At 34.3% G+C, this 13,470-nt stretch overlaps 1 protein-coding gene across 1 annotated transcript in view; it reads right to left on the reverse strand.

Annotated features, from left to right (window-relative positions):
- The window catches only part of ITPR2 (inositol 1,4,5-trisphosphate receptor type 2), a 437,650-nt gene that overhangs the window by 96,149 nt on the left and 328,031 nt on the right, over positions 1-13,470 (reverse strand). Inside the window, exon 43 of the mRNA XM_011363170.2 lies at positions 1,372-1,513. Within this exon, the coding sequence (XP_011361472.1) occupies positions 1,372-1,513 (142 nt within the window). The remainder of the gene's footprint in view (positions 1-1,371; positions 1,514-13,470) is intronic.

The following is a 13,470-nucleotide window of genomic DNA, read 5'->3' on the forward strand; positions in this document are numbered from 1 at the left end:
CTGAAAAGTCAGAGAGTTGCATGACACAAATAATAATAATAATAATAATAACAAGAAAAAACCAAATACCTAACACAAAAGTACTTTTTTGTACTTTTTTGCCTGTATCCTCATTCTTCTGCTTAGAATAAAAAGTAGCATAAGGGAATGGCAACTAAAACTTTGGCAGTCATTTTGCAACCAAGAGGCGAGATATCACCAGCATAATAAAAAGATCTAGAAGAAAGATGGCAAAGGCCTGCATGTTTGAAGACATCATGGAATCTACTATGGAACTACTGGTATCTCTAGACTTCTCATTGTGAGGGGTAATCAAATATTTGTATTGTTTCAACAACAATTAGTCTGGTATTCTTTTATTTGCAACTGAAGTTGTCCTGGATGACATATTATATATGCAAACTACACAGTAGAATACTATCAAAAAACAAACAAGATGAAATTTAGTAGTGTTAAGTAAAAATTGCTATTGGTCTAGCTCATGGGTTCTATTAGGTCAAGTCTCCCACGAAAGCTATATGTTTATAAATATTAGCAAGGAATCCATGTGATACAAGATAATAATGTTCATTATTCAAAAGTTTTGACAACAATAAACAATAAGGTATAGCGATTATACATCTTGAGAGTTAATAGCAGTGATGCCCATCATGCATTGTGCTGAAAAGTAAATATATCTGCCAAAGTGAATGATTGTATGGATATAAATTACTAGTGACAAGCATCAACTACTCTACTCACTTCTGCCTGATTAGCTCTGCCAACTAGTGTCAAAATGATACCATAGCTAGTAAATGACAGCCAGATGGGTCTCACAACACATAATGATAAGTCTATGTTGACCCACATCTTCTGAACTGCCACTGGCCATTAAAGGATGTCTCATTTGATGGGGGAGGTCAACTGCTACATACCGAAAATGGAAACTGTTAAATCATTCCAAGTTTATGTTATCGATATAAAAACGTTATTAGTGCCTTCAGTGTTTCCTACACTTCTGAATACTGTCTTACACAGAGATCTCTATTTTGATAAGCTTCCTATAATGTTTTTAAAAAATCTTTTCTTGAATGATAGCTTCTATTGTAATAATCTTTTCTAAAAACCATCACTGCTCTGCAATGATTGCATCCATGACCAAACAAAACAAAAATTACTTTATTAGTTACAAAAGAAAATGTACATATACTTCTGGTAAAAAAAGAAAAATAAAGACAGCTTTGAAAAATGTGAACCTCAATTTCTTATAGATCATTCCTCACATCTCATCTTTTATATACTTTTACAGTTTAAATCACTCCATTCTTCTCTGTTGTTCTAAGAAACAATTATGAAAATGGTCTAAAACAGAAAGTAAACATATCTTTTCACAATTGGTTCCTTTCGAGAAATAATAGATGCTTACTTCAATCTGTGCAGTATGGTTGGCATAATACTTTAAGGCTTCATCTCCGTCATCTGGATCTGATCCTGGTTTAAGCATCTGCTGTAATAATTTGTTGTGGCGGGCCAACTAGAGGGAAAAAAAGAAAAAAGAAAAAAAAAAAAAGGTTTAGATCTTTTTTCTCCTTTCCTGGAGATAAACTTTGAAATTACTTTGTCGAGTGGTATACATAGCTTCAAGTTCTGGGGTTAACGGCAATTAATTACATTTCAGGAATGCATGTCTATTTGAAAGACATAAATAATGAAATCACACGCATCAGCTATTATTACATCGATATTAGATTTTTTATTTAGAAATATACATGTTCTTAGCATGAGAAAACTGTGTCTTGTCCAGAGGAGATGCTCAATTAATATTTGTTGATTAAATTTATATCTTTTGTAAAGCTATAATTATGCCAAGAAGAAAAACCTAGTGATATATTAGTGCTACTCCCTATAATAAATTTAAACTACGTGCACATATAAAACAACTTGATCAACAGTGGGATAGTCCAGTGGGTATGGTACCAAAATAAATGTCAGTTTCCTATATATACATAAGTAGGTATCTATATTTCAGAAGAGTTTCTTTTATGACATCTAATCAAAGCTCTACATTAGCAGTTTGTACTAAAGTCCTAGGCTTCTGCATATTCATATGTCAAAATTGGGACTTTATGCATACATATCTCAGTTTTATGGTAATTGAAACTGGTCATTTAAAAAACAAAATCTCACCATAAATTATAAACCACTATTGGTAGAAGTAATTCCTTTCTCTCTCATTTGAATGCTTGTGGCATTTGCTGGCTAGTTCTCTCACTTTTTAGATAACTAATACATATTGCCTTCACTATCTTAAACAATTCCTGAAAATCTGTAATGTGTTTAACCTTTCAGATATTTTATTTATGCCTCACATTCCCCAAAGGCTTCTAGTATCAAATAATTTCTGTATAATTCTTTTATTCCTAGCACAGTTCTACCTCTTACTCTGCGCTAAGCACTATCCTAAACACTTACGTACATGACCTCATTTAATCCTACTAAGAAATCTTGAAGATGGGGAAACTGAGGCATAGAGCATTTAAGAAACTTATCTGTAATAATATAGCTAGAAAATGATAGAACCAGTATTGAACTCCAGCAGTTTCCTTCCAGAGTCAGTATTCTTACCAACATTACAGAGCAATTAATAAGTCTTTGTATTATTCATGGGAGGTTAATTCAAATTGTCATTATAAAAAAGAGATAAATTTTAAACAATAATCCAGAACCTATAAAACCAAATAAACATCATCCTTATCAGTGATAATTTGGTAAGTTAAAAATTCATTCAATTGATGCTGTTTCAGAGCAAATCATTTTTGAAACATATTTTTTTCCAGTTTTTTTTATTCTTTTTTTATTTTTTTGCTCCATGCTGCCAAGAACATTTATTTATTTATTTATCTATTTATTTTTATTTTTTATAGTAAAATTGGTTAATGAAATCCAGTAAGTTTCAGCTGTACACTTTAACAATAAGGCATATATATTTACACTGTGTGTTCACCTCCCATAATTAGATTTCTTTCTATCACCAAATATTTGACCCCCCTTACCCCATGTACCTCTCCTCTCCCTCCTCCCCCCTACACTCTGATAACCACTAATCTATTGTCCATGTCCATGAATCTCTGTTTGTCCTGTTCATTTGTTGCTTTTAGGTTTATATCCCATATATAAGTGATATCATGTGGTTTTCAACTTTTTCTGTCTGGCTTATTTCTCTTAGCATGATTATCTCGAGGTCCATCAATGTTGTAGCAAATGGCAGTATTTCATCTCTTCTTATGGCTGTATATATGTACCACAGCTTCTTTAGCTAATCATCTATTGTAGGACACTTTGGTTACTTCCATGTCTTGGCCACTATAAATAATGCTGCTATGAACATAGGTCTACAAATATCTTTTTGGATATGGGTTTTCAAATCTTTGGGGTAAATATACAGTAGAGGGATTGCTGGATCATATAGTAGATAAGTTCTTAGTTTTTTGAGGAACCTCCATACTGTTTTCCATAGTGGCTGTACCAATTTGCAGTCCCATCAGCAGTGTATGAGGGTTCCTTTTTCTCTGCATCCTCTCCAACAGTTGTTATTACTTGTTCTGTTGATTACAGCTATTCTAACAGGTGTGAGATGGTATCTCATTGTGGTTTTGATTTGCATTTCACTAATAGCTAGCGAAGTTGAGCATTTTTTATATATTTGTTGGCCATTTGTACGTCCTCTAGGGAGAATTATCTGTTCAGGTCCTCTGTCTATTTTTTGATTGGATCGTTTGGTTTTTTGTTGTTATTGGGTTGTATGAATTCTTTGTATATGTTGGATATTAGGCCCTTATCAGAGGCATTGCTTGCAAATATATTTTCCCATTTGGATGGTTGTCTCTTTACCTTGTTGACGGTTCCTTTTGCTGAGCAGAAGATTTTTAGTTTGATGTAGTCTCGTTCATTTATTTTTACTTTTATTTCCCTTGCCTTTGAAGTCAAATTCAGAAACTAACATTTTAGAATTGACTTTCAGGAATATTTATAAATTACTCAAAAAACCATTTCCTGTTTTTATTTACATTTTATTTTTAACTAAATATGAATTATACAGGTTTTTATTATAAACTGTAGTCATGAAATTTGTTGTGACTTGTAGATGTTTCTAAAACTCTGAATGTGTTTCAAAATAAAATTACTGTAGTCATTTAGAAAAATTTGCATATGTTTTAAGAAGTGCTGGTTGTTGAAGGTAAAACTGGTATGATTTGTTTACATATTGGATCTGGGGCATGAAAGAAAGAGTTAGGGATGACTCCAAAATTATTAACTTAAGCAACTGAAAGTTTAGAAATGCCATTGACTAAGGAGAATGCAAGAGAAACATATTAAGTGAGAGAAAAACAGGACTCTGGTTTTGGACACATGAAGCATTAGACATCATCCAAAAGGGGATAACCAGCATGCTGCTGGATATGTTTGTCAGGAGTTCTGGGCAGAGGCTGAGGCTGGAACTATACAATTAGGGGTCATCAGTATATGGCTGATATTTAAAATCATGAGCCTTAATGAGAGCACCTAAAAGTGAGATTAGATAAAAGAGAACCAAAGAACTCCAATATGGGTTAGGAAGATAAAAGGCATCATCAAAGAAGACTGAGAAAGTTGGGCCAGCATGGTAGGAACGAAACCAGTGAAATCAGGTGTCCTGGCAACCAAAGAAAGAAAGAACCTCAAGATGGAGGGAGTGATCACCTGCATCAGATGTTGCCGACAGTCAAGTCATATGAGGACTGTGGTGGTAGTGGTCATTGTTTTAGCAGCTTGGAACTCACTGGAAACCTTGACAGACAGTTGTTTCAGGGGGTGATGAACACTAAAGCCTAATGTAGTGAGTTTAAATAAAAATGTGAGGAGAGGAGGTGTAAACAATGAGAACAGGCAACTCTTGAAATGTATTACTATAAGGGAAAGCTAAATAATAGGGTAGTAGCTAGAGAAATGGATAAGGTGAAAGGGAGGGTTTTTTTGAAGATGGGTATTATAACATCATGTTTGTTTGATTTTGAAAGAGATGAAATGTTTGCTAGAGCAACATCTTGACTGGGTGATGTTTCTAGGGTTTGTCTTAGAAACAAATTCACCCAGTGAGGGCCAGTAAACATGTTTGTGAGGCTAGTGAATGAGGCAGCAAGCATGTTTGTGTGTTCTTCTCCATCTAGGTTCAGCTGTCTGGTTCCAGGCATGGAGTAGTTGTAATTAATGAGATTTGTGGTTTTGCAAAGTGAGGTCAACAAAACACACGCAAAGAGATACGTGGAAATTAAGTGTCTGTGCAGGGAATTTAAATGTGACTATGGAATCTAGGCTGAATAAGGAAGGGAATGAAGCCAGGAAGGACAATGAAAAAGGCGGTAGAATCAATGGATTATAGCTTATAACATTGTAAAAAAAAAAAAAAATGTGTTGGGAGTTGAGGTGCTAGGCGAAGTGGAAGAAGCGCTGGTTAGGAAGGGTTAGTTAGAGTGAGATACTTGAACTGGAGCTTACTGACAAAGTGTAGGGAACAGTGATTGATTAATAATGATCAGGTTTTAGGGGTGTCCATATGTCTACCACCTAATTGCTTCTCACACTTCCACCATCAACCTGTAGCAGTAGACTTTTAACTGGTCTCCCACCTCTATCCTTGTCCTCTAGCACCTAGCCTTAGCACAGGAGCTAGAGGTATCTTTTTGATCAGATCATGCCTCTTTTGCTCAAAACCCTCTGAGGGCTGCCATCTCACTGAGAGGTAGAGCCAAGTCTTCACCACAGCCTATAAGGGCTATAGAATCTGGCCCGGCTACCTTTCTGAACTCCTCTCCTAGTACCCTCCCCACAGTCCCAGCCACATTGGGCTCCAGACTGTTCTTCAACCCGAGAAGCATGTTTCCACCTCAGGACTTCTGCAGTTGCTGTTCCCTTTGCCTAGATTCTCTTCCTCTAGATACCTGCGTGGCGTGCTTCTTCACCTACTTCAGGTCTCCTTTCAAATATTGTATTACCAATAACCATGCTCTAAAAGATCAACTCACCCACCTCCTCTACCACAACTCACACCATTTCTTGCTCTATTTTTCCCTTAACACAGTATAATCTGACATACCATGTTTTATAATTGATCTCTTTATTATCTTCCCCCAATAAGAAAGTAAGCTTATTTCTTAGAGGACATTTTCATCTGTTTTGTTCACTACTATATTTCCAATGCTTAGAACAGTGCCTGGCACATAGTAGATACGCAATACATATTCGCTTACTAAATTGAATGTAAATATTGGAACTCTTAAATCTTAAAGAATAGCTTTCCGGGGTGAGATATTAATTTGAATAATTTCTTATAAATTTATTTATTAAAAAGCTTTGACTTTTTAAAGTCACTTTATAGTGTTAAAATTTACTATAATTATTTTTTAAAACAAAAAATGTTATTTTATGTGACATAATTAATAATGCAGATCTATAAAATAATTTTAATCAAGTATATCCTGCTTAACAGAAACATTTCAGGTCTTTTCTCTTTCTAGTAGGCTTAGTGAGATGATTCTACATTTGTCTAGTCTTACTGCAGAGAAGCAGCATTCTAAAAGGCACTTTAAAAAATGCCTAGCATTCCCTTCATGTGTCTGAACATTTAAAACAGTATTTTCATTCATGATTATATAAATAACTTATACATATCTTGAAAATTTTGAAATATATAATAATAAAACCAAATAGAAATAATTTCACCATTTTTTTCCTATCCGGATGTCTATTATATTCTTTGTAACTAAGAACCTTTCTTTACTAAGTGACTTAGTTTGCTTTTCTTTGTTCTGTGTTCAGATAGTGCCCTGTACATATCTAGATAGTAACAGTTCTCATATTTTATCTTAGTAACTATTCTTTCTCTCCATTGGACTGTGACATCCTCAAGGAAAAGGGCCTGGTCTTACCTCTGCATTCTCAAAGCCAAAACAGAACTGAGCACATCAAACAGATCAATAAACTTGCTGAATCGATGAAGAAATGGGTTAATTCATGACATTCTTTATGCATTTGGGTGGGAAAGAACTCTTAAATCTCAGTGAATTACCTGTTAATTCCTTGATAAAAAAGAATCTCATTAAACATTAGATGATGGTAGAATGCCAGCGTTTGCAGATATAAAATAGTTTTTCCTTGTTTCATAGTATCTCATGTACTTATATCCCTTCTGCTAGACTGTAAGTTATTTGGAGAGGGAGAGACTGGGTACTCAATAAATGTTGAATTAAACCCTATATGAAGCAAAGATAGCATCCCCATCATATAGACAAGATACAAAAGGAGAAAAGAATATCTCAGTGATTCTGAAATGTATGAAAATAACTGGTATCAATATAGCGCTCTCTTGGCCCAAATTTACACTTTAATAAAAGCAAAGTATAAATTATCAGAGATCAATTAACATATGTTCAATAGTTTTTAAAATATTTAGCCCCCATATAAGTAATTGTATTAAAAATACTATGTAAATGGCCACACTACCGACCAAACACATCTGTTTTTTCTTAGTGATGAGCTCTGTAGACAATTTTTGTCTACTATTCCCTGTCACGTACCCTTTTCTATGACATAAGTAAAGGCAAACAACCCCAGAATCTAAAGGAGCAATAGAATAATTTATTATTAAGTGCTTTGGAAACCACTGGTGAAAACACTTGGTAAGTTTCTGGACAAGTACAGCACATCTGTGGAGAGCCGTCACAGTAAGAAATCTAATTTAAATTCTAATTACAAACTGAAAGACATCTAATAAAGATATTCAAGGACAGACATCTTGTGATATCCAATTTTATCTGACAGAGACCCTCATAACAGTACTTGAAATTAGCTGATGTCACTACATAACATGGTCTGGAAGACCAACCAACATCCTATATTAGCAATAGTGAGTCTGAACATGAGCAGCAGCACTGAATGCTAAAAGGCAATAATGTTGCAAGCAGGAACTCTCTGGGTCATACAAATATTTGTAATCCACAACAATCATTATTAGGCAAAAGAGTAGCAATTGTTTTATATAGTGTGTGGACATGGAGTTTACATTTGTCATAATTAACAACTGGCGTGAAAATAATTTTACCTATAAATAACTTTTCTTAGTTCATTAATACAAACAGAAAAACTAACCCTGACATAATTTATCATCTATCATAATATTAAAGTTTAAAAAAAAACAAAATGCAATGTAATACATGGGCAGATATATGCATATATATTAGGAAGGAGGGGATTAAAAACATTGGTGGATAATTAACCTTATCAAAGAATAAAGACATATCACTCACAGAGAAAGGCTGTCAAGAAAGGCTAGGAATTCTTTAATTATGTGTTAAAAAGGAAAAAGGAAAACCATGTACTTGCTGATTAATCATACCATATTTGTAATTCAAATATAGATGCAGTACTAAATAGGAATAAAAATACGTATGTATACATAAAAGGCATACATATTTGTCAGTACAAACCTTATACATAAGCACATATAAGCTACAGCAGGGTCTTTGACTAATATCATGAAGTTTTTTAAAACCAAGTCTGAGTAATAAAAATGACAGACTTAAACTTTTCACTTTTAGTAACATTCCTTAGTAAACTGTTTCACATTTCTCTTCTTATCATTAGGATTTTAACATTCTTTTTCATTTTGGTCCAAGTAAGAATGGAGTAAAAAAATCAAGCAACTGTACTTGAATAATATTCAACAATAATTATTCTTTGGCACCTTTCAGCTGTGAATTTGTTCGTGTGAGTTCTGCTTTTATTAATTGGTAAAAACTGACATGGATACTACCTTTCCAAAGATCACAAAATAAGCTGGAGCCTGAAGGCAGAATAATTGTCTTATACATTTAGGTTAATAATTATACAGTGCTTTTATACCAAACACTATTCCCCTTTGAAGCAGAGAGAAATCTGCAGAAAAGTATATAAACAAAGGTTTTACCTATTCTAACATGCTTAAAGTACATAAGCTCTGCATTTTCAAAACATCTATTTTTCTCTGATTTTGTGATCCTATGTGCAATGCACAAAACTATGTGAGATTATAGAGATAAGACTTACTTTCTTCTTTTAAACAACCTACTTTCTAGTTGGAGGAATTAAAACAACTATAGAAACATGACTAATATGAGGAAAAATAAAAGCAGAAATACAAGAACTCATATTTGGTTGGTGGCTTTAGGAAAGGAATCATGCAAGAAATGAATCTGATAAAGGTTTTAAAGAATGGATAAAATGCCCACGGGTAGGAAAAGAGAAGGAGAGGATGGCATGAGGAAGCCATTCTGCCTAGAGAGGGATCTGCATAAACAAAGACATGGAGAATGGAGATTGGAAGACAGAACAAGAACTTGGACCCGTACTAAATGTTAACGTGAGGCGTCTGAATCAAGAACACTGTTGTGAGTTGAACGGTGTCCAGCAAAAAGATACGTTCGAACCCTGTTAATGTGACTTTATTTGGAAATAGGGTTGTTGCAGATATAATGAAGTTAACATAAGGTTATATTGGATTAGGGGGGGCTCTAATCCAATGACTTGTGTCCTTAAAGAAGGAAATTTGGACACACACACACACCAAAGAAGAATAACATTTAATGACAGGAGAGATAGGAGTGATGCTAGCCCAGGAATACCATAAATTGCTGGCGACCACCAGAAGCTGAGGCAGGAAAGGATCCTACTGTAGAATTTGCAGAGAGCATGACCATGCTGACATTGAGATTTAGGACTTCTAGCCCCCAGAACTGTGAGAAAATAAATGCCTGCTATTTCAAGCTATCAAGTTTGTGGTAATATGTTACCACAAGCTCTAGGAAGTTGTTTTTGTCTGTTTGGGCTGCTGTAACAAAAAAAAAAAAACCCCACAGACTGGGGAGCTTATAAATCACAGACATTTATTTCTCACAGTTCTAGAGGCTGGGAAGTCCAAGATCAAGGCACCAGCAGATTTGGTGTCTGAGGAAGACTCTTTCCTAAAGGACAAATGTCATCTCACTATAACCCCACTGGTGGAAGGAGCAAGAGATCTCTATCCTGCCTCTTTCATATGAGTACTAACCCCATTCATAAGAGCTCCATCATCACAACCTAATCACATCCCAAAAGCCCCATTCCAAACACCATCACATTGGGCATTAGGATTCAATATATGTATTTAGGGAAGCCACAAACATTCAATCTATAGAAGCTAACACAAATACAAACCATAAGGGAATTTTTCTCTTAATTATGGCAAGATAAACTGAGATCTTCTTACTCATTCTTTTCCTTTCTAATAGAAAAAGAATCTGAGGATTAAAGAGAATCCATTTGGGAATGGTGTCATCTGTCCAGAGCTACTCTCAGTACTGTGAGGTCCTTTATAAAGAAAATAGCCCGAAGAAGAAATAACTGTTCCTCTAGAATACTGATGCCAGAATTATTATTCTGTTTAGTAGTAGGGTCAAAGTCATGTTAAGAAGAAGAAAAGGCTTTTTCACATGAGACAGTTCATTTGTGTGGTCTCAGCAAGAAATTATTCACTGTAGCAGAGATGTTTGCACTTAGACACATTAGAAGAAAATCAGCTTCAGGCATTCCGAGCAGAGAGGAGCACATCCTTTTCATTTCAGTCAGTAGAATCAAGGCTTCAGGAAACCCCCATCGATATCCAGCTTAAGTTTGAGGTTAACTAGTGAAGAGCTAGTTTCTCATAGTGGAAATGGTGGCATTTCCCAAAAGAGAGAAGTAAGAACATTAGCAAGCTGTGGGGAGGGGTAAAGTGAGGGGAGAGGAAATGGGCTATGTAAAGTAGATGAAGGTACTGATTCTCCACCAAACAGTGTAATGGAATCGATTAGTTGGAAAAAGTAACAAATCTCATTTTTTTCTGAAACAGTTAATTCTTGTTCTTTTTTCTTTCCCAGGCTTCTTGTTCCCTAGCCAAATACAGTTTGTCCATATTATCTTGAGCAGAAATTAGATTGAAACTGGATGGAAAAAGAAAGAAAAGATGTTCGTTTTTCTGGATTTCCAAAACAGGCTCTTGAGAATCCAAAGAGAAAGCCCCAAAGAAAGCGAGGCCAAATGGAAAGCTAGCAATGAGTAGGAAAGAGAATAGAGGGTGTTCATTCTGAGAGATATCATTTGGCAAACCTGAGAAAGAGAACACACAAACTCCTGAGCACCTTGTGAGGCAGCTGTGGAGGTTTCGTGGACCACCGTACCACAGGACCACAGATCCCAAGGAAAGCATGAGATCTCAAGACTGTTTTCTCTCATCCTCGCCACATACACACAATCTAAGGGAAGTAAGGAGCTGATCCCTTCCCCACTCCCCACCCTTTAAGACTGAAAGAGGGACCCTGGAATACCAGCATTACCCTTCTCTATAGTATCTTTATCCAAGGAGTTTAAAAAACATAGGTTTTATTTATCTTAGATCTACAATAAATTGTTTACGATTCTTAGCAATTATTTCCATTACAATGGTGGCCAAACTAAGATAAAGACATGCGCTAAATGACAAGAAACACGTCAATTTTTTTAAAGCTAATTTTTAGATGATTTAGACTCCTATTCATTAGGATCTGTCTGAAATTATGGTAAAATCAATAAAAGACCTTTAGATTGTAATAAATGTTTGCTAGCTCAACTTTGAAGAAGAGCAAAGTAGATGAAAAAGAAACCACAGTAAATGGTAAGATATATTTTTAAGTTAGTATGTTATCTTTGTACTACGGTTTAGATAGAAAGCATAAAGAGTTGTGATGAAGAATCTAGTTTTCCTATTGACTGCTAATATTCATCAAAATATGAAGGTTCTCAAAATTTGGTCCCTTTTCCAGCTACATCAGCATCACCTGAAAACATGTTAGAAATGCAAATTATCAAGTTCATTTTGGATCTTCAGAATTAGAAACTCTGGATGTGGGTCCCAGCAATGCATTGTACTCCCTCCAGGGGATTGCAGTGCTGCCACCATTTGAGAACCATTGTCCTAATAGATTTTATCATCAGGACTCATTTAGATTCTTAACAGGAAATCCACTTTTTAAAAACATCTCAAACATAAAAAAGCAACTGTTTTTAGAGGAGTTTTTCCTTTAAAGACCTTTAAGAAAAATGTAAACATTTAGACACTCTTAATAACAGTAAATAATTTACTTGAATAAATTTTTCCAAAAAAATTGTAATTGGGATCAGACATCTAAAAATATTCCATTTGATTTTTAAAAACTGGTCATTAATCACTCATAGCTTCCAATTTGAGCTGACTTCGCTCTTTTAAAAAGACTTCAGTACTAAAATCTCATTCCAGTAAAAAAACATCTATGAAGATGTTTATATAATTATATAATAAATATATTTAGTTTACAAAATTAATTCGTAAGTTTATTTCATAAAAAGAATAGATGAATAAAACTGCCTTCAAAGCTTTTCCTTTACAATTATTAAAGTCAAATTTATCCTTTAGTTCTGTTTTTTTCCAACTAAAAAGGTCATACTTTCTCATATTTCAATATTTCAGAAGCTGTATTTTATCAAGAATTTATAATTTTAAGGGAAAATATCTGTCATTTTATATTTTTTCATGCAAAATTCAATGAAGTCTAATGCTTAACTGCTTCTGATATCAATGTAATAATATACATCAATATTTCTGAATGACTAAAAACTACATGAAAATAAATTGTATGTTAAGTAGGTCATCTTATCTGAAATCAGTATTTCACAAAAACATTCTAAATTAATCATTGTTACAATGTTCTATTCCAAGCAAATAAAATATTTCAGGGTGAGAAGCAAGAAAATAAACTAATTCTACATGTTTAATGGGGTTATCCAAAATATAGGGAAACATTAGTAAGAAACAGAAGGTAGCAACTGATCTTTAGGAAAGCCCAAAATGGTGTACACTTGGAGTGTTTGCTTTTGTTTTGTAGAATTGATGAAGGATAGACATTTTTTCAGACCCCATTTCTTTCTGATGTAACTAAAGACAACTGAAATTTCTGGGTCTCACTATTCCCAGAAAGGAAGGTACTTCTTCAGACCTAGAGATGAGAGGATACTACTACTTCGGTAGCTTCTTCAAGTATCTAGACATGAATTTTCTGGATATCTATCATCATGTCCCCTCCTTAGTGATTTTTAAATGTGGTTTGGGAAACACTAGTAGAATAAAAGGATCCTTCTCCATAATAATTAAAATAATTATATGAGTGTGCATTATTATTTATTTGATTTTAATGTATATCCCTTACCTAAATATAAGTCCTAGGAAGAAAGAAATTTTGTTTTGTTCACTGTTGTGCCTCATGCAGCTAGAACAGTGTCCAGAAGAGAACAGCTCCTTACTAAATATTTATTAAGCAGATGGATGGATGAATGGCACAGAGTGCTTTTGTCTGTTCAGTTTTTAATGGTAAATGTGTTTAAGTTTCCAAA

The sequence above is a fragment of the Pteropus vampyrus genome, unplaced genomic scaffold, assembly GCF_000151845.1.
Source record: "Pteropus vampyrus isolate Shadow unplaced genomic scaffold, Pvam_2.0 Scaffold82, whole genome shotgun sequence".
Taxonomy (NCBI): Eukaryota; Metazoa; Chordata; class Mammalia; order Chiroptera; family Pteropodidae; genus Pteropus; species Pteropus vampyrus.